Genomic DNA, 27071 nt, shown 5'->3' with positions numbered 1-27071 from the left:
ATAATATCAACAGTAAATAGAACTACCAAATATTTAATAAAGTTTAGATATATTGGTGACCAAGTTTCATTTTTTCCTTTTAACCTTCTGCAGAATATCTTTTACTCTTATTTCAATAAGATGAAAACCAACTATGGTTTACAATTGCAATTTTCATCAAAGTCTTTTTTTTTTTGAGAAATATCACTAAATTTTTAAAATCCTATGCAATAATCATCACCTGTTGACACCTGTTGACACCTGTTGACACCTGTTGACACCTGTTGATATCTATTAAATTTCTGAACTCATATTATATCCCTTAAATGTAGTCTATATATATATCCATTCACTTCAGAGATATTCTTTCATTTTTTTTTTTTAAAAAAAAAAAAGTACTAAAATTTCTTTAACACTTTAATCAAACTTATATAGGTTCTCTAGAAGTGCAGTTTAAGGGAATTAGAATTGGGTATTATGAATAAATATTCAAGCCATTGACCGGTTTAAATAGGTGCATAAAGGTAATTGTTTTTAAATCCAAACATTTCTTTCCTTTCCATCTTAGACTCTCTTAAATGACCTTGCAGTGAATATCGCCTTTTTTTTTTGGTTTTTTTTTAACCAGCTGATGCCTCCTATGCCCTTATGGTCATCACCTTAGCTTAATATTGCAATACAATGTTTAAAATTATTCGTTAAGTATTTGAACCGTAACAGAACAACAAAGCTTGATATCATTTTTTTTTCGCCCATTAAGTTGGTTTTGAGTCATCCTCCCCTATTATTGAATAAATTTTGGTATTTAAAATAAATTAGAAATTTAGTTTTTTAAAAAAGTAATCCAGTTTCTTAGTCTTTAATAATATTAGGTATCATTTTCTTAAAAAGCAATAACTATTAAAAGGGGTCAATTCAGACGTTGCATTAATAGTCTTGGTGGTAATGCTAAAGTTCTTTTTTATTTTATTTTTTTTTTTTTTTTTGCCAAAGTCATGTTCCCAGTGTGAACTTCGGAAATATACACCTAAAAGTTCAAAATATGTTTCATGTGATTAGGCTTGTAACAAAAAAAGAAAAAAAAATACACTGGTTCTTTGGCCGCGTAAGCTTTAGTTTAACTCATCCATTGCTTAGTAAGCTTTAAAAAATTAGAATTTGAATTTTTAAAAGCTTTACATCCGAAGCTCCTAGTGGACTATTGAAAAGGACAAAAAAAAACCCCTTGGCCATACAAAAATTAGTTAAAAACTTCTTGTATTCTTACCAGTTAAAACTTCTGGGCAGTCTTAAGGTATATTTTTCTACCATCATTTCAAAAAAAAAAAAAAAAAAAAAAAAAAAAATTTCCCTCAAATATTATTACTGGTGCTTCTAATAATTTTATTATGCAACTGAATAGTCCAGAATTTTGGGAAACTATTAGCTTTTGATTCTTGGGGAAAGTCTTTGTTTAAAAAACGAGAAAACAATATGCTTGTTTGGTTTGCCCAATTGCTTCATTAACAAAAAAAAAATGTTACACAAAATCTTATAAGTGTTCAAATGGTTTCTCTATTGCATTGGATTAAATATATATATATATCACCTTCGATGCGGTGCGTCTTCACCTCTTTATTCTTCTTCCTTCCCACCCCCTTGTTTTTTTTTATCATTATTTCTCTTGTTTAATTTAATATACATTATCATCTTTTTAAATAATCCATTCTTTTCTTCAATTTTTTTTCTTAAAACTACATACAAATCATTCTAATGAGTTTTAGCTTTATCGGCTAAAAGGCAAAATAAACTTTTTTTCCCCCAATATCTTGCTTTTGGTTTAAAATCTAGTCATTACCTCTAAACCCTTCTAATTTAAATAATATATTTACTCTTAGGTTTGTGTATCATTCATATACATTTACCTTGTTTTTTTTTTTTTTTTTTGGCTTTGTAAAAAGTATGGATGAAATATCTTTCGATGAATTTAACAACACATTCTCAGGTCTCTTAAATCTTTGGTTTTTTAATTTTTTTTTCACAAATCAGTTCTAGAACTTCACGAGATCTCGTGAAATCCAACTTCAAAATACTCTTTAATTTCTTTTTCATTAGTAGCAATGTATTGCCAGTCAATCTATTGGTTTTTTTTTAAAAAAAAAGCCTACTATTTCTAAACAAAAAACAAAGTATTAACTCCTGTCTTTTCTTTTTTACTGTCTTATTATTTCTTTTTTTTATGTCACTTAACCATTTGGTTTATTAAAATATTAATTTCATTAATTTCCTAAATCGTTGCTTCCAAAAAATCCAAAAAAAAGATCAAAACTCAGTCCATGAAACCAACCAATCGTTGAACATATTTAAATTCATGATGGACTAGTAGATTATACCCAGACCGCTATATCAAGCCTCAATCTATTTAAAAGGGAATGAGGCACAGTCATATTTCCATTATTTCCCACCAATAACATCACTGTCTAATAATATCATACAAAAGATGGCCAGTGAGAGATTTTCAACTCTCTCTACCTCTTGCAAATTCCCATTAACACCTAAAAAATTATTATATAGTTATTATTCACTATCTGACAAAATAAATTCCGAAATATTTCTCTTTCAATGAGAGTTAAAGTATATCACATTAAAAAAAATCACCCCCAATATTTCCTATAACCATCACAACTCCTTAATAGCAACACTGCATTCTTACAAAATGATGTATTACTTATTTTTCTTTCTTTGTGTATTTCTTTATTTATTTATATATTCATTTCCCTTTTTCTAAATATTAACTGGAAATTCATTGCCTACTGATCCGGTTAAACTAATACTGGATATATTAAGCCGTATAACTGTTCTTATGGATAAAACCAAATTTTACGTCGTATACATTAGGCAATTACCATTGCGCGACATTGAAAACATCTTCAGGAGAACGCTTAATTAATAAAAAAAATTTTAAATGCAAATTGTTGGATAAAATGTCTAACCAATAAATTTTTGCAGCAACTAAACATATTGGTTAAAAACTTTGAGATGAAGCCATGGCTTGTAATATATTACAATTCCATATTTCAAAAATTCAAAATAATTATATCTACCCATACTTTTTCTAAAATTTGAACCTACTTTTCGGTCTAGTTTACTTTCACATTTTAACCGTTGGTTGGATCCGTAACTATAAAATTAATGACAATAAAGGAACCCCAAAACCCACTTATGGTCATTGCTTAAAGAAATTACATATGTCATATCAAGTTTTATACTGAATTTCATATCTTTTAAATGCATTATCTGTTTTTGCGTGATTTTTCTTTTCTAAATAAGACCATGGTCAATGGTGGAAAAAGATGTGTTTTTCTTGTACGGGCTTTGGTTTTTTTCTTATTTTTTTTTACTTTTTTTTACTTTTTTTTTACTTCACCAAAAGCTTGATCTTTCTTTCTCTTTTTTTGCTGGTTCTTACAAATCTAACGATGTTTCTTTAGATATCTTGTTATTTTATAGACTTCCTTCTGATTAAGGTTCCCGCTTAAAAGATCCCCACTTGATTTTGGACAAACCTACTGGTTTTTTTTTTTTCTTATTTACGCAATTGATCAAACTTTATCTTTCTGTAATTTAGGATTTTTTTTGAAAAAAAAAATTTTGTTTTTCTACCTTTAATATTTTTTTTTCTTTAGTCGCTAAGATTAATTAATTAATTAAATAATAACAAGATAGAACTTTTGTAGTTACTAGAAATATTATTTTGATTTAGAGAGTTTATTCGTATTATTTTTTGAATAATATATTTAAATATTATAAATATATTATAAATTTATATATATGTTCTAATGATAGTTATGTTTTTGTGATCAGTAAATAAAAAAATTATTATGTATTTACCTATCAATTACACCTGATTTCTTTTATTTCTTTTATTTCTTTTATTTCTTTTATTTCTTTTATTTCTTATATTTCTTATATTTCTTATTTCTTATATTTCTTTTATTTTCTTTTATTTTCTTTTATTTTCTTTTATTTTCTTTTATTTTCTTTTATTTTATTTTCTTTTATTTTCTTTTCTTCTCTTTCCTGTCAAAACATTCATGACACTTTCCTTTTAATAAATTGTTTTAAATGACATTTTAATAAATTCCCCAATTTACTCATATTAGGATTAAACTTTAGATCTGGATGATTTAAACAAGCCTCACAATCAATATGAATTGAAATATTTATAGTTTTTATGATTAATTTAACTTTTATACATTATAAGAATATTTTCTAAAAAATCATTCTTTTTCCTGGTTCTATTTAATGAACTTCTAAATTAAAGAAAAAAAAATATTGTCTTTTAGTTAAATGTTTTTCTTAATGTTTTATTTACCTTTGATGTTATGTTGATCTAGTAAACCTGTCATGGGGGAATATGGCCCATCATCCTTTAACAACCTTTTTTTTTTTACCTATCCACTTTTTCTTCTTAAAATCATTAATGGCAATATAGCATGTTTCATTCAAGGATTTGTCAATACTTGCATAATTCTTAGTATTCTTGATTGAAACAATTATGCTGATTTTTTTATTACAATTTAATAGGAAGATGAAAGAACAGATCAATGACATAATAATATTATTGGTTAATTCTTACTGGATTTTATTATTAAATTGTCGTTGCTATTGGCTCATTGCAATCAATTGCTTTGCACTTAACTAAACTATATGGCATTTGATTTAAAGTCAAGTCTTATTCTTTCGAGAACATTAAAATAGATTCTTTGTTGTTCATCTTTTTTTTTTGTGATTTGTTTTCTTAAAAGACAAAAACTATTTTCATACGCCTTGTTTAAATCATGCATTGAAATGTGAGTAGCATATTGATGATCTTTTTTTTTATCTACCATGTAAAAATAGAAAAAAAAGGTTTTTTGATTCAGAATATTAAAAAATATATAACTGGGAAAAGTAAGCGGAGAAAAATCAAATTTTGTTCTTCCTTTTGTCAAAAATGTAAAATTAAGTAGCCATTAACGGCATATTAACTGTCCTTGTTGTATTTCTATAATGGTGGTGGTGTTCTTTTTTTTTTTGTCGAATTACAGATTTTAACAAATAATAATTTGGAATTGTGTTCGAAAGACCAAAAAAGGGCAGTTGTTGCCTTCTTATTTCTTTTCTTTCGTCCCTTTTTCTTTTGTTAGTCCAACTTAAGAGTATAATTATTTAGCTCTTAGAACAACAAAAACGCCCTCAAAGTAACTCAAATAGACATCAATAGAGAGAAATATGCCGTGATCATTATCACTTCTAATATATTATATATATAAAGTTATTAAAAGAAATCATGTTGTTTTTAATACTCGTATTAACTCAGATGAATGTCAGTCCTTCTTGTAAATATTTGAATAAAAAAATAAAGGTCCATTTCTTTAAAGATTTAAGCATGTACTCCCTTATTAAATATATTCTTTATACTGCTGTCTCTATGGAATATATTAATTTAGATTGGGAAAATGTTTTTCCCGATATTTAGTTGATTTGGTGTTAGTCGCTGAAATCCACTCGGAACTTATGCTCGATATAACCGGTAATATACTACTTAGCAAAATTCATCAGCACGTCAATGGTATAAAAAATTTAAAAAACAAGGGCAAAGGAATGGATTAACAAGGGCGCATGAACCGCAGTATCAGGGTTCTCATGAAGTCGTAAAAATGAATTATCCATTAAAGTTTTGGGTTTTTCTTGTTGAAAATACCTTCTCGCATCGAAGTTAATCTAAATTTTATAACAAGGAAAAGATTGTCTTGAATTCTATTCTAGACCAGTGTATAAATGTCTTGGTATAACGCCCAAAAAAATAAAATAAAATAACATAAAAACTTCCCCCATGGGCATTATTTTTGAAAATGTTTGTTTGATAAAGTAAGTATGTGAAAAAATGATTTTCTCAATCAATAATTATATACATTTTTTTTTTACATTTTCACGATATAAAATAAATCCATGTTAATTGAAACCAAAATTAAAGCTGTGGGCTCGAAAGAAAAATAAAATTTCAGTGTTGAATACCCAAGACCCACAAAGAACTTTTTTTTTAATGAAATACGCAATTTTCCAAGTATCATTGACGAATAATTTGTTTTTTTTTCTTTAACAGGTTTAAGAAGTTTGCAGCTTAGTAAAACCCTTTACTTGATAATTAATCATATCCATTTTAGTACTAATAAGTTATAAATGATAATTTGAGCGGTAAAATAAAGAAGAAAGAAGAAGAAAGAAGAAAAAAAAGTCTATTTGATTTTTCTAGTAACATTTATCGAAATTACATCATTATAAAATATTATTACTTGGCAAATCAAAATCACTTAAATTTTTCACAGCTTTCAAACATGAATAAAAAATGTTGAATATTCAATTAACGAGTAATTCAATGGTTGTAATATATATATTAAATGAGCAAATCAATGATCTTTGCTATTTGTTTTTCGCATAATATTTTCTTTAGGAATATTATGTGCAGCTTTGTTTTTTGTTTTTTTGAAATATAATCCTTTAAAAAAACAATAGAGAATATAACTAAAAATGTGTCAATCGGTTATATTCATACTTTAAGAGAAAAAGGTTTTTGGAGAACCTTAGATATCTAAAGCATTTTTCTTTGGCCCTTATTTATATTATATTTTATACATATATATACTTTGTTCATTTTCGGTATATTATAACGTATCCATTCATAGAAAAATGTTGTTTTCCAAACCATGAAATTTTGATAGATGTCATCCACATATGTTACTGCGGGGTGTCAAAGGAGGGCGAGAATAGAAACGAGAGAACAAGAAAAAATGATGGTCGTCTCAAAGTCGAGTTTACCAACATGTAAGTATGATAATAGCTACTGTTTGTCTCGAATGTTGATAAAACGCCCAACATTTGGATTAGGGATCCTAATTATTATTTTTCTTATTATTCTTATTATTCTTATTATTCTTATTATTCTTATTATTCTTATTATTCTTATTATTCTTATTATTCTTATTATTCTTATTACATTAAAATTATGTTGATTTAGTTATTTGTTATTTGTCATTATTGCTTGCTTTTATTCAAAGGTTATAGAATTATATAAGATCAGCATCTGTTCTATCCTTCTATTTGTTATTATGTTAACTTAATGATTTTAATAATGATAATGATAACAATTAAAGAATAGTAGAAGAATACTAAAAATTAAAATAACAATTATCACTATTCCATTTCATAACTTTTTGATGAATTCTTCTTGAATAAACTTCAAAAAGCTTCATCTGAAAAACCAAAATATGGGATGATAAAAAAAAAACATTAAGAAGAAGTTGAATTGATCTGGATAAGTGCTAAATTAATAATAAATGTACTAATTTGCCGTCCCATTCTGGACTTGTATTTTTTTTTTTCGACATTATCAATAATCGCTTATTTTTTTTTAGTTACGTGGTTGATGTTGAGAGAACATTAAATAAATAAAAAATTAAAATGATTATTGAAAAATTTTAACTAAATTAAATAAAAATTCCTCGAGAAATCATTTTGATTTTTTTTTTCACACACTATGGTATCGCAAGATCTAATTTCTAACCCCTTGTACATACACTATTATTATACTAGCTCAGTTGTAGCATGTTTTTTGTCTTTCTTTTTTTTTTTATACAAAAAGCAATGTACCTAAAGTATAAACCTGCGTATTATCACCATATGATATATATAAATTTGTAAAAGTATAAGGTTCATTTATGGAATAATCAATAGCGGAATCCACCGGATCCTTATTTTTTTGTTTCCTGGAGAATATTTTTTTTTCTCACCTATTTTGAGAAGCATATTTCAGTAATAATAACCCTTAAAATAAAATAAAAAAAAAACATAATCCAGTAGTACTCTTGAGGGTAAAAAAAAATTTAAAACAATCCACCATTCAACTTTTCCAAGTCAAACTTTGAAGATGATTATAAAACTTTTTTTAAATACTTTTAGGTTGATACGTATTACTGGAAAATATTAGTTTTTTTTTTTTTCTTTTTCAAGTTGATCGATATTATAAACACAGGATAGTAGCGCTAGTAAGCATTGGATCGAAGTCTACTTAAAGTAACCAAGCGCATTATCAGGCCAAATTCCTCCCCTGTCTCGTGTTTTTTTTTTCTTTTCTTTTCTTTTCTTTTCTTTTCTTTTCTTCTTGTTATTATGGAATCCTTTAAATAGTAAAGAAAGAAAAAAAGACTTTTGACAGTCTATTAACACAGTATTGTTGCACATGTATCATATATATAGCTATTATTAATGGTAGAAATACTTTTTTTTTTTTTTTGGTTTGTTAAAATCAAAAAAATCTGTTATAAATAATAATAAATGCTACTGCATTGACATATATTAACCGGAAAAATTTAGAATTGAACAGAGAAAAAAAAAATTATTGACGAATATATATATATATAGATATGATAAAATATTTGATTGAGATTTTTTTTTTTTTGATTATCTACATCTACAAAACCATAATCATCGTTTTGTCATCTTAAGATCAATAGTATTCAAAAACAGAACAAAAATCCTTATGCATAAATACAAAAAAAAAAAAAAAAAACGAACTTTGACAAACTCTAAAGTCTACAAAATGCATCATTTATAGATTCTAGAATTTAGTTGAAATCAAACTAAAGTCCAATTCAAATAAAAATAAAAAATAAAATTTAAACTCCAAATACTTTATTTATTGTAGTTTTTTCATACATATATATTTAAAAAAAATTTGAAAAAAAATTAAAGAAAACTCTACTCAGGCTAGCCCTCTCCATAAAGACAAATCTGAATAAAAGTATGCAACATGATCAACTGGTTTAAACTCATTCAGTGAGCACACTTGGTCTTCAGGATTTAGAAGAATGAAAAGACGGCTCATATCCACTTGATATTTCGAGCTTGTGGGGTCCCTACCTCGGATTTCGGAATTAATGGACACTGGATAAACTGGAGAAGTTTCAGTCAAAATCGGATGACTATGAACCAGAGAAAAGTTCGGTTGTGGTGTCGTTATAACCGAAGTTTGTGTTGCATCAAAGCTCCCGGATTGGCCAATAATTCTTGGTAGCTGATGTTGTTGTTGTTGTTGAAAATTGTGGTGTTGAAGCCCCGTCAAAAGTGCAGGAACGGCAAAGTCGGCAGTTTTTGTGCTACTGTTACTAGTTGTATTACTGGAGTTGCTGGCATTAACGCTATTCTTGGCATTAATATTTAATGGTGTTGACGAGGAAGACCCAAATACATGAGTACTCCCACTACCATTATTGCTGCTACTGCTACTGCTACCGCTACTGCCACTGCCACTGCCACTGCCACTGCCACTACTAGGATTTGTAATACTAGGAGTAAAAGTTCGAGTTCTGTTATCAGCTGCTTCATCATCGGATGTTTTTTCAAAAAAAAACTTATTCACATAACTCATATCAGGCCTCCGAGAGCTAATGTAGTTTTCATAATTCTGTGTTCGGTACACCAGAACCAAGGACTCAATAACTGGGTTACGCTTCGCAAGCATAACAATGTCCATAAAATGAATACACGATTCCAAAACAGGAAGACGGACTCTTTTAAGATGAGAAAAGTTGTAAAGCTCTTGAAGAATACCACTTAGCGAGTCCACGTTAAGAAACCACAAAATGCCATTCATGGCATCCAAGTCGGAATCTGAATCTGTCACTCTATTCTCCTCGTCATCATTGTAAGATCCCGGCTGGTAAAAGGGGTCAGCAAGACGAGAAAGACGAAACCGAATGTGGGAATCCAGAGAAATTTCATCCACAATGGTTTGGAAAACACTATTTCGACTACCAGCAATTATAACGCTCATGTCCATGGGATGGACATAGTGGCATTTGAGTTTAGAAATCCGAGTGTTTCTGTGGATTAAAGTACGGATGGCATCGTAGCAACGTTTAATAGACCCTGACTGGTTTTCAGCGCGGTTAACACTTAATGATTCAAGATTGCGAAAGGGGAAAGGAACTACCGGTGGCTTTCTATTTGGGCTGCAAATGATGGTTAGATGTTTAACACCATCAAAAAGATCTTCCTTAATGTGAGGTGTTTTGCGCAAACTTAATACATTGATTGTAAGTGTGTCAACAGTTTTGGGTAGCCACTGTCGGTTAAGGGGGATACTCATGTCTTCACTGTAGATTCTGATTTCACGCAGTGAAACAAGCTTGTTGAAGTGATTGATCAACAAGTCTCTTGTCTTACGATTGAATTGATCGCGGTCATTGCTAATTAGTTTGTTATCAATTGGCAAATGAAGGAATTCCAGAGCATGGAGAGCCTCTAAAGCTCTGCATGAAGCCTTGTCAAAATGAAACTTTGTGCCCATGAGAGATAGAGAAATGAGTCTTTCGACAAGAATTGGAGAGTGACAAATTTGGCGAATAGCTTGACTATCTGGAATGTGAAGGCTCAAGAAAAGAGTGGGCTGGGATGGCAAAACCTGTTCAATATACTTTAAAACAGCCGTTTGATTTGACAGGTGCAAAACCATGCGAAGCTTTGTAGGAGCCATGATGGGAAGATTGATTATTTTGTAGATTTCTTGAGTTGAAACTAAGCCTTGGCCATTCAAGAAAGTGAAGGAGAGATCAGTATCAAAGGATAAAGTTTTTGCATATTGCAGTATGGAAATGGGGAATGGTATTTGAGTGTTGTTTTTAAACTTATGTGACGATAACAACAGGCTTTAAAAAAAAAAAAAAAAAATTAGAATTAGAACAAAACTAAAATCAAAGAATTCCTCAAACTTACCAGTACTTGTTTTTCTCAAGTTTAGCCAATCGTTGTTTTGACATTTTGGCATTTTCTATTGAAGGTATTCTAAGTTTATCGAATGGAGGCTCAAGAAATGACAAATCTAAGTTTGACGAATAAATGGCAATATTGGACCAGAGTTGAGTACAGACACATTTACGCAGAAAAGAGCACGTTGAAGAAAAATTGATGAGATCAGTTTGATACAAGTATTCCGGATTCAAGTAAAACTTTTGTCGAGGAATTGTGTATGGCATAAGAAGGGCGTCAAAAATCATGCCTTTAATATTATCTGGGAGAGATAAAATTGGGCATTGTTGGGTATAGGAATAAGTTTGTGAGCTTGAGGCACCAGAGACTGAAGTCGAACAAATGGAAGAGATTGAGCCATTATGAGATGAAGCAGAAGTTGCTGAGGACGTCGATGACGTCGAAGACCGAGATATGGTATGTGGGACGGAGTAATTTGGTGAGGTCGTAGGAACCGAGAAGGAGCCATAGCTGGAGTTTGGGTGGCCCGATGTAGTAGATTCTGGTTTAATGAATGTGGGTTCTGTATATGGTAGGGGAGGTAATTGTTTAATATTTGCCAAGGAAGTTGTATATTTTGGAGAAGAAGTCCCAGGAGTTTGTGTGACACATAATGAGTTGATGGTGGGGTTATTAGAATTTGTATAAGAAGGAGGAAGAGGAAGAGGGGGATTGGCCTCGGGAAAAAGCAGGCCAGATACTGGGATAGATGGTTTGTATCCTGGTGAGAGCCTCTCATTGACAGGGGGTCTAGATACAGGAGAGGGGCTGCTGCGAAGACGCTGATATACTGAAGGGGTAGAATGGAGGTGACTAGTACTAGTACTAGTAGGGACAAGAGTGTTATTGTATGGATGAGGGTTATGGGATTGTGGCAAAGGTTGTTGTGGTTGTTGTGGTTGTTGTGGTTGTTGTTGCTGCTGTTGCTGCTGTTGCTGCTGTTGCTGCTGTTGCTGCTGTTGCTGCTGGTAAAATGGCAGTTGCTGGGATGGTGGTAATCTTTGGTATTGCTGATGTTGAAATTGTAGCTGCTGATGTTGTTCTTGTGGTTGCTGTAGTTGATATTGTTGATACCGGTGGTGATGATGCTGACGATGATGCTGATCATGATGTTGATGATGTTGATGATGCTGATGATTTGGCTGATGATGTTGCTGATGATGTTGCTGATGATGTTGCTGATGATGTTGCTGATGATGTTGCTGATGCTGATGCTGTAGTTGTTGTTGTTGTTGTAGTTGTTGCTGTTGCTGTTGCTGCTGCTGAGACGAATGTATAACCCTTTGAGAAGAAGGGAGCCACGTTGGTAATGGCGGGAGGACCTCCGGTGCATTAGTGACACCGGGTGAAGAATAGGAATTTTGTGGAAAAGTGGTGTGAGGTGGGGCCGTAGAGACTTGTGTCTGTTGATGAGATTGGCTGGTGTATTGTTGTTGGATATGGGATTTGGGCAGACAATGATCGAGGCTTTGAGAAGGTCTGGTTGCATCATTTCTGGGGGGCCTTGAGTCTTTGGTAGGATCATAGGGATATGCTGGGAATTTTTTCATATTTTGACAATTGGCTTGTTTATGATAGATATTATTATGAGAAGTTCAGTAGACATTTTCTAGAATCCATGATGGTTTAAGAAAGAAATGTGGAATGGGGGAGTAGAGGGAAAAAAGAAAGAAGAAAAAGAAGGGGGGAGAGGAAAGAAAGAAATATATAAATATATTATAATAATAATAATAATAATAATAAAATAAATAAATGAATATATATATATATATATTTAATAAATATATACAATTAATAATAAAATATTCTCATATAATAAATGTATATAATAATAATAATAATAATACACGGAAGAAATGTAGTAAACCTAAATATCTGGTGCGGGTCGTAACTTGAAGTTTTTTTTTTTTTTTTTTTTTTTTAGTTTTTTTAAACTATATAATAAATGGAAGCTAAAAATGATGATTTGTGCAGAGCTCGGTTGATCAAAAAATTTGCTGCGAGAGGACATAATAAGCTGACTCTCTGCTTTGAGATAAATCAAAACCAAAAAAAATAAAATAAAATAAAAGTCATAATATATTTATATCTATAGTATCTATAGTACAAACCAATTTCAATAGTTCAATATGGTCAAAGTTTTTTTTATTTTTTTTTTCTAGACAGCCCAAATTAAAAAAAAAAAAAAAAAAAAGGATTGTTATTATTGTTGTTGTTGTTGAAATGAGCTTTTAAGCGAAGACTTAATTAAATCTACATTTGATAACTTGCTGTTAAAAAAAAGAAAAAAAAGAAAAAAAAGAAAAAAAAGAAAAAAAAGAAAAAAAAGAAAAAAAAGAAAAAATAAAAATAAAAAGGGCATTATGATAACGATCATAAAAAAGGACTTCACAATGTTTTACCAAAGAGAAACGAAAGTAAAAAAAAAAATTAAAATAAAATAAAATAAGTTTAAGTTTTATAAAAAGATATGAAATGGAAATGGATTTTTTTTTACATTTTGTGAAGTCAAAAAAAAAAAAAAACTCACATTTGTAATTATATATATTTAAATAATTTGATATATATAACAAATTTCTAACACGAGATTGTTTTTCACTTTTTTTTTTTTAATAGTTAATAAAATCATTATTTTTCAACTTTATTTCTAATTATAATCAGAATAAGATAATTATCTCATCATTAAAACTATATATATTACCATCATTTTATTTTTTTTTTCTTCCTCGTAATAATAAGTGATAATAATTCATAAATAAAAAAAAAAAAAAAAAAAAAAACAAACAAACAAACAAAAAACTTGATTTACGTCTTTGTCTTTTTTATGCAAACCATAATGCGACAGCTAATTCAAGGGCGTATTCTCTACTCAAAAAAGACTTAGCATAAACTTTATATATATATATATATATATATATAGAAAATAGAGTATTATATACTTTATTCTATTTTTCATCTTGGTATTTAATGACTTCATATTACTAAAGATTCACATTTCATGTTTAAACTTTACATAAAAAGCATGTGCTTTAGCCTATTTCTTAGATATCTTATCATCTTTCTTTTTTTTTTTTTTTTTTTCAAGTTGAAAAATAGATTTTATTCCCTCGTAGATTTTAGAAATAGAAGAAAAGAGCAAGTATGCAACTCCCACTTCTACTAAAGCAAAATAGAATAAAAGAGAATAAAATATAAGACCATATAACATTACTCCTACTTTAGCTATCATTATCAGAATATCTTTTTAAATAGTGATGCTTCCAATGTTTTTCTAAATAACCGAGTATAAAATCTGATGTTCTCTTTCTATCTTTCCATTTTCACATTCAAATATCACTTAGTAAGCCTTTGAAATTTAAAAAAAAAAAATTAAAAAATAAAAAAAAATAAAAAAAAATAAAAAAAAATTAAACTTCTTAGTGCTTATTAAGGGATAACTAAGATCTTATATTGGTCTTCCTGCATATAAAATAAATCATGGAAAAGTCTTTGAAAAATAATAAATAGGCGAGCGACTAATCTGAAAATAAAAATAAAATAGAAAATAAAAAAAAAAGAAAAGATAAATAGAAAAGATATAAACAAAAATTTCTAATTTAAAATAAACTAAAAAAAAAAAAAAAATTTTTTTCTTAGGCCGATGTTCTAATGTGTAATTTAATTAATATATAGATTGAAATTTTCAGCTTGAACTGAATGTCTTTTTTTTTTTTAACATTTGTCTAACCATTATTGACTTTTATTCATTTAAATGATAAATAAATAAATTTATTTATTTATTTTATTTATTTATTTTTTTTCGTTCTCCCGGGCAAGACTTGTACTGATAAATTTAGGAAAAAATATATGCGCGTTTTGTTATGTAAAGCGCTCGTATATCCAAAGCCTATATATGCACTAGTGTGTAATCGGAAATCGACTGGAACTCTTTAGCGGGATATCCGACAAAAAAGAAGCAGACCATCGTTGATTCAAAATCCCATTATTGTGGTAAAAATAAACTAGAAGTTATATCATAGAATTACTTTAAAGTGAGAGGCTAAAAAAAATATATATATATTTATATATACAGATAATATACAGATAATATATAGATACTATATTACTTTGAGATTTATCTCTTCAGCTCTTAAAGTATCCTTCTATTTAGAATTTTTTTTTTTTTTAGGTCTCGTTCTTTTTTTTTTTTTTTTCTAAATTTTTTTATATATGATAGAATAATCAAGCTTCTATTTTCAAAAAATAAAAATATAAAAGGTTTGTATTTCATCTAGGAGAACCCCGAAAATAATTAATGTCATTTGGTTATTGGAATTCAATTCTTTACATTGACCCTTAAAAATATTAATAAATCAAATAACAATCTAAATCATCATTCTCTTTTATTGCAACTCTTTTGATTATCTCATTGGGTTTTTTTATTGAAAAAAAAAATACTTCCCCAAAGTTATGAATAATCTTAATAAAAAAATTTTTTTTCTTCTTCTAAATTTGGTTTATTACATTTGAACAATATCTAGTAAAAAAAAAAACACAAGTTTAATGGACATATACAAATTAATCATAATAGCCAGTTTATTAAGCTGATCATTGGAAACAGAAATTGCATTTCTTTAACAATACTTCGAAAAAAAAAAAACAGTATACTGAAATTTCGGTATTTGTTCTTTAATAATAATAAACAGGAAACACAAAGAAGAGACAATAACATCGTAGTCCCCTTTTTGTGCTCAACCTATAGAATTTCAAAAGAAAAAAAAATAAATGTATACAAGCATTAATTTGAAGCCACTCAGGTTCTTCTGCTAATGCATGATACCCAATTCTCATTTTTAAGGATTCCAAGTTGTCTAGCTAAAATGAAGTTAATCACCAAAAAAGAAAAACAAAGAAGAAGAAGAAACAAAAGAAAGGAAGAAAAAAAAAGCCAATAAATTCAAATTTAAGGTATATAACTGGTTACACAATTATATTGTTTTCGTATTATTCATTATTATACGCAGGTTTTTGGTTACCCCTAGATTTAAAAAAATAAAAGAAAAAAAATACTCAAAAAAAATACTCAAAAAAAAAAAAAAAACTTTCTATGTCGTATATAATTTTATATAATTTTATTATTTAAAGTCAATTCTCATCTACATCATCTTCATTAGGTTGCATGCCATAACTTCCAGAAGAGTTATTATATTGAGGTTGCTGTTGCTGTTGCTGTTGCTGTTGTTGTTGTTGTTGTTGTTGTTGTTGTTGTTGTTGTTGTTGTTGTTGTTGTTGTTGTTGTTGTTGTTGTTGTTGTTGTTGTTGTTGCTGACTATAATGAGGGACTTGATTTTGAAGCCCAAGCGAGGCCAAAATGTTATTAGACCCTACTGCATTCATAATCAATGATGCTGCATTAGGTATGTTCATCGAGGGCATTTGATAACCCATATTTCCTCCATTATTTACATAATTAAGCCCAGAATTCCCATAATTGTATCCACTTTGCTGCTGGTTTTGAAGTGATGCTAATTGCTGTAATAATTGAAGTTGCTCAGGTGGTATTTGATTAGCTGAAATTGAACCATTAGATCCTCCAGCTGGGCCCCAATATGGACCAGGAGTTGGTTGTGGCCCATAGCCCATCGGTCTTCCATCATATTGTTGTTGATATTGCTGCTGAGATGAATATGGTTGTTGTGGAAAAGATCCCAGAGTAACTGGTTGATTGTACTCTTGCATTCGATTGGGAAATCCATTTTTATAGTTATTAGATCTTCGTTGTTTGCGATTTGGTTGCTCTTGAGAATCTTGTAAATCATTCTGACGCTTCTGGCTTGTTTGAGGTACACTGCTACCAGTGACATTGTCACTAGAGGTAACTGCGTCATTGTCTGCATCTTCAGGTAGCATACCATTCTTAGTATTATTTCCCTTTTTACTTCTTTTTTTCTTCTTTTTATTTTGTTTTTGTTTTTGTTTTCTTTCACGTTCCTTTTCATCATCGGAAAACTCCTGTTCCTCTTCCGGGATTTCTTCGTCATGAATGTTGCTTGCATCACATCCTTTTATTTTCTTGATGGTGTCAGTCAATATGAAAGATGAGTTCGAAACAATATAATAAACCTTTTCCCCAATCCTCGACTTAAATGGTAGTGCCTGTTCTGGGCTATCAAACTTAACCATATGCATCGGTGACTGAATGCGACCAAATGTTTCATAAAGAACACCAATTGGTGTTCTATCTTCAAAACAAAAAACTGAATTCTCATTAAGAATACGAAACTCGCCCGACACACCCGCTGAAATAACTAATGACTTTTCGGATACTGTAAAAACTGTACCGGCATACTCAATTTGTGTGTTTTCATTTAATACCAAACTTTCAGGTAGTTTAGGTGCTGGCTCATCAACTATTTCATTTATAGTCTTTAAAGGCTCATTAGAATCATAGTCATCTTCATCATCCTCAAAATCGGCTCTATCAGCATTTCCCTTTTTATTTTTCCGTTTATTAGTTTTGCTTTGACTCAACTCATCTTCAGCTTCAGCATCATCGCCATTGGAACCTGCCTCAGATTCGACCTCAGAATCTTCCGAGTCGGAATCTGAATCAGAATCTGAACTAGAGGAATCCGAAGAAGAATCAGACAAAGAATCAGTTTCTTTCTTTTCGATATTGACTTTAGAAGATAAATCATTTACAGAACTAGCATGTGGCAAAGAAATCCTACCTTCCTCATCTGATGAATATACAACATCCTCATTATTAAGTGCTCTATCAATATCATCCATGGCCTTTTCAGTTGGTATCGAGTTTTCTTGTTCATTATAATCCACTGTTACTTCACTAGTATTCTCCTCCGTGGATTTAAGGGTATTATTTAAGACTTTTTCACCAGTAGGAACTGTTGATTCCTTGGCCGCCAGTTCCTCTGTTAATTCGGGTGTTGCCTTTATTTCTGCTTGTGCCGGATCCCTATCTGAATTAAATGTAGATTCAGTCGTTATTTCAAGATCAGTCTTTTCAACAGCTTTTGCTCCTTGTTTATCCACTTCTTTTGTAGAATCATCACTAATAGGTTTTTCTGTAACTGATAGTGCTGGCTCCACGACTTCCTCCAAACTTATTGAAACAGATGGGACTACTGTTACAGAACCAGGTATAGAAGAAATGGCTTGATTTGTAGAAGGCTCATAATCACTATCATCTGTAGAATGTGGCTCAAGAGAAGGTGAAAGAGCTTCCGCAGCATCGCTTTTATTAATTGGATTGGTTACACTCTTGGGGGTTGTTTCTGTCTCGAGTTTTGACTTATCATTACTGTCTAAAGGTTTATCATCATCAGAAACAAAACTAGCATTTCCTTTATCAGAAACTTTTAAATTTTCACCACTTGCTTCGAGTGTAGTAACAATATCATCTGGTTCTTTCTTGGTGTTGGTAACTGCAGTTGCAGGCTCATTACTAGAAATTGCAGAGTTGGCATCAGACTCTGTCTGTATTGGAAGGGCCGACTCAAAGCTATTCAGACTTTGATCATCGACCGGTTTAATATTATCATTCATTTAATTATGTTCAAAATACTTCCATAAAAAAGGGTTTAGGTAAATGCTATCACAATTCCTTGAAATAGACATTTCAATTGAAAACCAAAGATTAAGGGTGTTCCAAAATTTTTTAATACTTAGTAATCAAAAATAATTAATTACATCAGCAATATTATAAAATTACATAATTGAATAATATTTATGTAATTACATCATCAAAAAAATATAGGCTTCCAAATTAGGTCTTTTAAAAGGATTTAAATCCAAATACTAACAATTAAAAAATATTATTATTTCTAAAATAACCAAATAAATATTAACATTAATATTTTGATTTTCTCATTTGTTTTATTCTACCAAACTTAATAATTTGGAAGTTAATGTCTTTTCTTCAACAAAATTCAAATGGCGGTAGCCAATTTTCAATTTCATTCAACCTTTTTCATTCAGAGCCGCTAAAAGAGCAATAGAAACTTGTGGGGTAAAAAGTATAATTTAAATAAATGGATCCAGCAACTCAAAGAGGGAAGTTGTGGAGAACACTTTTTTTTATTCTTCTTTTCAATAGGTAATAAATCATCATTTTCATTTTTTTTTAAAGCACGACCTTTGTTAAAAAAACATCAATTTTATTTGTTCTCTTAGAATTAGTGTTACTGTTTCAATGAAAAGGTTAAACATTTATATTCATAAATTTAATGATAGGTAATAACTTTGAATTAGATCATGGGTATTGCACTGCCCGATCAACCTCATTATTATTTAAGTTTTGCCCAAAAAGCCTTGAAGAAAGCATGCCTTTTCCCTTAAACGCCTCCATGCTTTCTTACATTTAAGCCTTCGGAAAAGAAGTACGACACAAAATCCTTTTGGCTTTGGATTCGGATTCGGATTTTATATACATATTTCTCAAATAGCAGTTTTCAACTCTCCGTGTTGAACGAGATTATGGCGAAAGACATTTTTCTGATTTTACAAATTAGTCTAATTTTTTTTTTCTGTTTTCAACATTTAACAATAAGAAATTCGCCTTTTTTTTCTTTCCAACAAAATGTCAATTAAATGTTCCTCAAGTTTTAATATTTTCTTTTAATGAAAATTCAAATAACTTTTAAACATAATTTTCCTCTTAGTTAAAAATATCATACCTTAATATGAAAACTTGTTGTCATGCTAAAATAGTTAATACAGCAGTTTTGTATCGATAGGCTAAATATGTCTTGAATGGGTTCTAGTAAACAAAACCAATTGGATTAAAAAAAAATTCATATTTTCAAATATTAATAATATGGATCTTCTTATTTTAAATCTGATGATTTTTTTTAATATTCTAATAAGTATTAATACTACTTTTATTTTGAATAAAAGAAATTGAGGTACCCAAAAAAAAACCAAATAACAAAATAGAGCGAGATGTTACAGTTTTTTAATATCATTCTGCTTAAAAAATTTGGGACACTATGACATTATTATTATCCAGCAAATAAACTCTAAGGATATCCTATGCGGTGTGATCATGGTCATCACAGAATGTATATTAACACATAAATTTGGGAATTCACAAATAAACTATAAAAATGTGACCTGCTTTAAAACCCAAATCAACTATTTGGAACGGGTCAGCCCAAAAAGCATTCGTTTTAGCAGTTTCCAGGTTTTTATTCAGAATCCGCCTACCAAAGGATATCTACACAGCCTTATTTTAGATCAAAAAATAACAATAATGAGGTTGAGTGATAATAATATTTATGTATTTAAGGGCGTTATTTTCAGTTAGCTTGATATGCTTTAAAATCTTTGAAGATAATCTGGTAAAAAAACAAAGTTTTTTCTTAATCGGTTGAACCCATTGTTTTGACGTATTTCTAAACTTTCTTCTTTAAATAAATCATAAAGTAATTAAAAAGAATTTAATTTCGCTCTTTTGTATTCAATTCAGGCTTTGGAAAAGAAAAAAAATTAAGGCGTAAAGATTTTAAAAAAACTTAACAAAAAAACAAACAATTTCTTGTTAAAGAAGTTTTCTTTTTTGTTCTGACTTAGCACTAAACCATTACAGATCAATGTCTTGGTTTTTCTCACCTTGACCTGTTTCAATGAGTATATTCCTACAATAAATGCACAGTGTGGCAGTCCTCTCAATATCTCATGTTTTGTTCTGTTCCAAATCTTATGGCTTGAATTATGTCACACATGACATAATGCCATATATTGCGTATTTGTTTTTTTGCTTGCCTTAGATAAATGGAAGTGTTAACGCCTTTCATTTTTAAGCAACCTTTCAACTTTCAAGAATAACAAATTGAGATTTTTCATATTTTTTTTTTAAAAAAAATAATTTCCAAAAATAAGTTTATTATAATGAAAGGAAAAAGAATACATTGAAATAAAGTGTTTTGGTATTTTACTTTACCTGACGGGTAGAGAGATAAAAACAAACTGCTTTAACCTTTCAAAAGTCAATTGATTTAAAAATCAGAAATATATTTGAATAAAAAAATTGAGAATATGGGAAAGAAAAAAATGATTTTTTAATGGCACATAAAACTTATTTATTAAAAAATTTACCATATAAACCTATTGAACCCATCCTAGTCAACCCAGCCAACCTTTTACTTAAATTATAGTTTGCTATTGAAAAATAGCGGTAGAAGAAACATTCTTGAAGAACGTGGGACAATAAGCTTTTGTGAAATCATTTTTGCGTTTTCAAATGTAAGTATAATGAGTATAATGTTTATTAAGGTCTTAAAACCAAAAAAGTCTATTATTGAATGAAAGTCCTTATTCTTTGTATAAATACTCCTCTAACTCCATGAGCCTTGATAATTTTAATTCTCCTCATTTTATTTCTTTATTATTTTTTCTTTTTTTTTATCCTATAAATAATCCGCTTGCACTTAATTCTTTACAGTAAATACAAAAAAGATAGAAAAAAAATAAATGATTTCAAATTTACCTCTTAAGAAAAAAGCACTTCTGCTTTTACTCACATCTGCTGTTTTACCAGTAACCTCCCAGCAAAACGTTGCTTTGGAAAGTGCATTCAGTGTTCTTGCAACAAACCAAGAAGCCTCAGCATATGTTCAAGCTTACAGTACTGCGACGGGTGTTGCTGCCCTAACCGCTCTTAATTCTCTAATTAGTGTTGCCGACGGAATTGTTCCTGGTTTTGCAGGACTATTTTCTGTAAACCTCATCCCAATAAACAGTCCAACTCCTACAGCAATTACCTCTGGCAATAGTGGAGCAACTGGAACAGGCAATACTGCTGAAAATTTAGCATCAAATGCCAACACAGCTTCAACACAAGCTTCTACCGCTGCTGGATCTAACGAGACCGGAGACGTAACTCTTACAACCACTGTTACACCATCAGGTAATTCTGGTTCAGCTTCTGCAGGGGAATCTGGCGTTGCTAGTACATCGGGTGCTTCGGGTGCTTCGGGTGCTTCGGGTGCTTCGGACGCTTCTGTTGTCGCTAGTGTTGACAATACCGCAACTGTTACAGAGACTGTCAGTGGCTCCAACGCTTCAGGTACTGTTTCAGCAAACGAAAATGGAAATACTGATACTGCCACAGTTACACAAACTATTAGTGGCGCCTCAGGCAGCGAAGGCCAGAGTAATTCTGAAGGTGGGGCTACTGAAGGTGGATCTGATGTTACTGCCACAGTCACACAGACTGTTAGTGGAACTAGTGGATCTGAAGCAGGTGCATCTGGTGCTGCTGCTGGTAATTCCGGTGCCTCTGAATCTTCGGGTGCTGCTAGTACATCCGGTACATCTGATTCCGCAGCATCTGGAACAGAGGGAGGCGCGGCTGGCGCATCTTCTACAGGTGAAGGTTCTAATGCTACTGAAGGTGCATCAGCCGCTGGATCTTCTTTGAGTGTATCTGGTGGTGAGGCGTCTGGATCTGCAACTGGTGCGGCTTCTGGCAGCAACGAGTCCACCGGCCTTATTCTTGCAACAACAACAGATGCCAGCGGTAACACTGTTACATTGACTGGCTCGGGAACCGTAGCCACTAGTTCTGAAACTGGTTCGGGTTCTGGTGCTGCTGGTGCTGCTGCTGGCGCTGCTGGCGCTGCTGCAGGTGTTGCTGCTCTTGGGGCTCTCCAAACTGTTACTACGACTGATAGCAGCGGAAACACTATTACCACTGTTGAGACTAACTCTGCTTCTGGCACAGGTTCTGCTATTTCAGGTTCCGCCGCTTCTGCTTCTGGTGCTTCTGCAGCCTCTGGTTCCGCCGCCTCTGGTTCCGCCGCCTCTGGTTCCGCCGCCTCTGGTTCCGCCGCCTCTGGTTCCGCCGCCTCTGGTTCCGCCGCCTCTGGTTCCGCCGCCTCTGGTTCCGCCGCCTCTGGTTCTGCTACTTCAGGTTCTGCTACTTCCGGTTCTGCTATTTCCGGCTCTGCTACTTCCGGCTCCGCAGCCTCTGCTTCTGGAACGGGAGCAGCAGCTGCTGCAGGTGGCAGAGTCGTGACTGTTACTACAACTGATAGCAATGGTAACCCCATCACTACTGAAGAAACTCAATCTGCTTCCAGCTCTGCTGTCTCTAGTTCTGTTGCCTCCGGCTCTGCTGCCTCCGGCTCTGCTGCCTCCGGCTCTGCTGCCTCCGGCTCTGCTACCTCAGGATCCGCTACCTCAGGATCCGCTGCCTCAGGATCCGCTGCCTCAGGATCCGCTGCCTCTGGCTCTGCAGCCTCTGCTTCTGGAACTGGGGCTGCTGCCGGTGGTCGAATCGTGACCGTCACAACAACTGATAGCAATGGTAACATAATCACCACTGAAGAAACCCAATCAGCGTCGGGCTCCGGTTCGGCTTCTAACTCCGGTGGTGTTGCTACTGTTACTACAGATGCTAATGGTAATGTCGTAACCGTTACTGGTGAATCTAATGAAAGTGCTTCTGGCAGTGAAAGCGGCAGTGGTGGTGTTGTCACAGTCACTACTGATTCTCAAGGAAACGTGGTTACTGTTACTGGAACAAGCAGCGGAAATGGATCTGCCGTTGAAACTGTTTCCACAGATTCTGATGGTAATGTTGTAACCGTCACTGAAAGTGCTAGTGGAAGTGGCAGTGGCAGTGGTGCTGGCGGAGCCGTTGTTACCGTTTCCACCGATGCCAATGGAAATGTTGTAACCGTCACTGAAAGTGCTAGTGGAAGTGGCAGTGGCAGTGGTGCTGGCGGAGCCGTTGTTACCGTTTCCACCGATGCCAATGGAAATGTTGTAACCGTCACTGAAAGTGCTAGTGGAAGTGGCAGTGACAGTGGTGCTGGCGGAGCCGTTGTTACTGTTTCCACCGATGCCAATGGAAATGTTGTAACCGTTACAGAAAACGCCAGCGATTCAGGCTCTGACTCTGGATCAGGCTCAAGTTCAAGTTCAAGTTCAAGTTCAAGTTCAAGCGCAACCGCTACTACACTTTCTCGAACAACTTCTAGCTCCGGTGCTCAAACTTCATCTCAAACATCTAGTGCAGTAACTTCCAATGCTGGAAATATCATTAGCGCCGGTCTGGGAGGTTTTGGTGCAATTGCAGTGATGTTTCTTGCTATGATTTAAAAATGAAATCTGAGAAAAAAAAATAAAAAAATTATACATTACCCACATAATACAAAATTTTACAAGTTGTTGATTCTAGTATGCTTAAATAGTTTTTAATATATAATTCCACTGATAATTTATTTGACAAAAACAATAACATTGTTTCGTTTAATAAAGAACTACAGAATCGGATTCTTCGTCTTCTTCGTTATAAATATTGTTATTAGAATCGCTGTTGTCATCCAATAAAATAATTGTTTCATCATTATTTGTTTTAGGATTTGAGGGGGAAGATGAGGAAACTGTTAATGACTCGTAGAAATCATTATTTCTTTGAACTGGAGGAGAGTTGGAATCTGGTGATGATGGAGAAAATGAATTCGCTGTAAAAAAAACTAAGGTTAAAAAAATACAAAATCTTAATTAGGAAAAAATAATCAAAACTCACTTTTTGCATTATCTTCCCAATTTTTGGAAGTAGCAGGTTGATTTTCGTAGAGAAAAGAGGATTTTGACCTCAAGAGAAAATAAGGTGTTTCACTCCAAGAAACAACATATGGTATTTCATTTTCCAACATTGCTACAAGTTGGATAACCAGTTTGCATCTTTGGCCATCTCCCCCAGAAAATTGAAGACGTTCAAAAAGAGCAACATAATGAATGCCTAAAGGATCTGGATAGTATTGAGCAAATGGGCCCAAATCCGTTTTGCGGTAAGAGATATCATGATCAATTATTTTGCGGCGCAAAAGCGAACGATAGGTTGTGTTATTTTTGATATAATCATGTGTCGGAAGTTTCCCAGGAACCACCGAAATAGACGGATACAAAACAGATTGGTTTCTTTTTGCAGATTGCTGAAAAATTTCTCGTTCTGTCAAAGTATTGTTGGAGTTAAGTTGAAATGCAACCATTCTTAAAGAAAAGTAGCGAATCATTAACTGGGTATTGCCTGCTTTAGCATAAATATTGCTCTTGGGAATAACACCATATTCAACTGGATTGGAAGTAGTTAGAGAGAAAGAACTTGAAACTGTGATATAATTGTGTTTGTACGTTAGCCAGCCCTCGTTCGTTAGTTGAAATCCTCGATCGATTCTTGAGTCCAAAATCGCATATATATTTTGGCCCTTTGAATCGACCATGTCAAAGTTTTGGCACGTTCTTTTAAACGGAGGGCCAATTCGGAAAAACAATTTGTTTTTTTGAGCGACCTGATTTTGTTCACTATTTCTGGGCTGACTGTCTTGGGAAGTGTGTATTATGGCACGTCGTTGTCTGGTACGTTTTTGGACTTCTTCTGGAATATAACTGCCTGCTAACCGAAAGGAAGAAAATCCACTATGTTCTTTTTCAAACTGGTGTCTACCCTTTCGTTTACCTTTGCCGGAGGATTGATTTGGACTTTCTAGCAACGCTTCTCCTGGCTCTATGGCTGGGGGTTTTGCTTGTTCATTGTGATCTGGTTTTGAAACAGATCGCCTGCGCTTTTTATTGGAAAATGTTGTTGGGGTCGAAGGCTTAGAAGATATGTTTTCTGGATGTACTTGCATTGTTTCTTTTGACGTGATGGTGATTTACGGGACTGATAGTTCAGCTTGGCCTTATCGTATATATATGGTGCGGTGTTGTAAGTAACTACCGATACTGTTCGAATGACATAGGACTTCTGGATACACCACAGTTGATATGGAATATCACAGTAACTGTGGCAGGCAGATATCTGGAAATATTGGCAGGTATGGTTTAGTGTTTTTGTAAATATTTGTATGCCTCTTGTTCAAGGTTTTGGATTGTTAATTCTGAGAGTTGTTTCGTGGATTCAAAAAGAAGGAACAAGATGGAAATAAGCAGAAGTGAAAAACATCAAAGGCCAATAGCTTGTTCAACCTGTATTATTTATGGAAACCCGGTAATATCTATTATATCGGAAGATAGAGAGTTTTGTATAAAGGTTTGCGTTTCTAAAAGCTGTTTGGTTGCAAACGGATATTTAATTTTGCGGTGGTAGTGCGAAAATATGCTTTAGTAACAGTGTCTGGAGAAGAAGAGGAAAAAAAGTCACATACACGACTTACACAAAAGTAGCAAAGCAAATATTGTCAATTTATTTCACAAACTAGGAAACCCCCGATTCGTTCACTCTTTTATTTCTAAGATACTATTCAATTTTTTTAAGTGAATCAATTTTTATTTTTTAAATAGGGAGAAATCCTATCAAATTTGAAAGAAGGGAGGTTAGAAAAAAAGGAGGTCATGCTTAGCATACTACTATATCAGGTTATATGATACTCTATTACGAACAAGGGACCACCGACTTAACCTCATTGATCAAGAAGCAAAATAGTTACTATAAAAACACGTAATATTGTATTTTGATATCGATGAAACGATAGTGAAATGAACCAAAATACAAAAAAAAAAAATATATATATATATATATATTTCCAGTAAGCCTAAGATTTCTTAAACAGTAGATTACGATGTCATAATTGGGGTCATTCAGGTTTTCATTAGAAAAAACATTACGTTCTGTATCATACAAATGGGGGTCATAAAATTAAAAAGAAAAAGGATCGATTCATGCTGCTGAAATGTAAATCACTAAAAATTTCTGTTAGTACGTTCATGTGCCTAGTAAAAAACTTTTAAGTACTTACCATTATGGCCTCTTAAAAATACATCGCCCCAGTCCATAATCTCTTTTTTGTTAATTACTTCCTTAGTGGATTCCAAAGCAATATTCATGAAACCATCCACGGATTGCAGACGTCCTAAAAAAGATCATTAGTTGTTTTTCTTTTTTTCTCTATCATAGTATTAAAATCTTGATCCACGTACCGTGATACTCAATGCCGGAATGCAACTTGACAATAACATTATTCCCAGTGATTTCGTGAAGAAATGACGAGGGATCGTAACGCTGCTTAGATTCGGGTTCAGCCTGAGAAGGTGGTGATAGGGGTTCTGACGATGACATGATGGTATTAACTTCTATTATGGTGATTTTTGCTGGGTGAGTAGTAATAAGCAGTGAGTTGGAAAAAAAAACTTTTGGTGGTTGTGGGCGAAGAGCTCGTGAATCTCCAGATTCCTAAAAAGGAATTTACGTAAGAAATTTGTCATTTAAGGAATTTGAAAATCTTTTCAACAGAGAAAAGCTCCGCTACACTGATGGT

The 27071-nt window shown here is 32.2% G+C and overlaps 5 protein-coding genes across 5 annotated transcripts; 1 reads left to right on the top strand and 4 right to left on the bottom strand.

Moving 5' to 3' along the window:
- Window positions 1-8761: 8761 nt before the first annotated feature.
- On the bottom strand, window positions 8762-12356 carry SAPINGB_P003508 (uncharacterized protein; the record flags this gene model as incomplete). The annotated part of the gene is made up of 2 exons (XM_031998226.1): window positions 8762-10706; window positions 10774-12356. 2 exons carry the CDS (start codon window positions 12354-12356, stop codon window positions 8762-8764), a joined length of 3528 nt encoding a protein of 1175 aa, XP_031854117.1.
- A 3574-nt stretch (window positions 12357-15930) lies between these two features.
- On the bottom strand, window positions 15931-18351 carry SAPINGB_P003507 (uncharacterized protein; the record flags this gene model as incomplete). The annotated part of the gene is made up of 1 exon (XM_031998225.1): window positions 15931-18351. One exon carries the CDS (start codon window positions 18349-18351, stop codon window positions 15931-15933), a length of 2421 nt encoding a protein of 806 aa, XP_031854116.1.
- A 2925-nt stretch (window positions 18352-21276) lies between these two features.
- On the top strand, window positions 21277-23910 carry SAPINGB_P003506 (uncharacterized protein; the record flags this gene model as incomplete). The annotated part of the gene is made up of 1 exon (XM_031998224.1): window positions 21277-23910. The coding sequence occupies one exon, from the start codon at window positions 21277-21279 to the stop codon at window positions 23908-23910; it is 2634 nt and encodes an 877-aa protein (XP_031854115.1).
- A 150-nt stretch (window positions 23911-24060) lies between these two features.
- Window positions 24061-25445, bottom strand: SAPINGB_P003505 (uncharacterized protein; the record flags this gene model as incomplete). The annotated part of the gene is made up of 2 exons (XM_031998223.1): window positions 24061-24275; window positions 24341-25445. 2 exons carry the CDS (start codon window positions 25443-25445, stop codon window positions 24061-24063), a joined length of 1320 nt encoding a protein of 439 aa, XP_031854114.1.
- Window positions 25446-26473: 1028 nt separating this feature from the next.
- Window positions 26474-26872, bottom strand: SAPINGB_P003504 (uncharacterized protein; the record flags this gene model as incomplete). The annotated part of the gene is made up of 3 exons (XM_031998222.1): window positions 26474-26496; window positions 26553-26666; window positions 26734-26872. The coding sequence occupies 3 exons, from the start codon at window positions 26870-26872 to the stop codon at window positions 26474-26476; spliced, it is 276 nt and encodes a 91-aa protein (XP_031854113.1).
- Between the last annotated feature and the right edge of the window lie 199 nt (window positions 26873-27071).

Source organism: Magnusiomyces paraingens, assembly GCF_902498895.1.
Source record: "Magnusiomyces paraingens strain CBS 517.90 genome assembly, contig: contig3, whole genome shotgun sequence".
Lineage (NCBI taxonomy): Eukaryota > Fungi > Ascomycota > Dipodascomycetes > Dipodascales > Dipodascaceae > Magnusiomyces > Magnusiomyces paraingens.
Note: the sequence above shows the minus strand (reverse complement) of the source record. Positions and strands in the feature narration are given on the sequence as shown.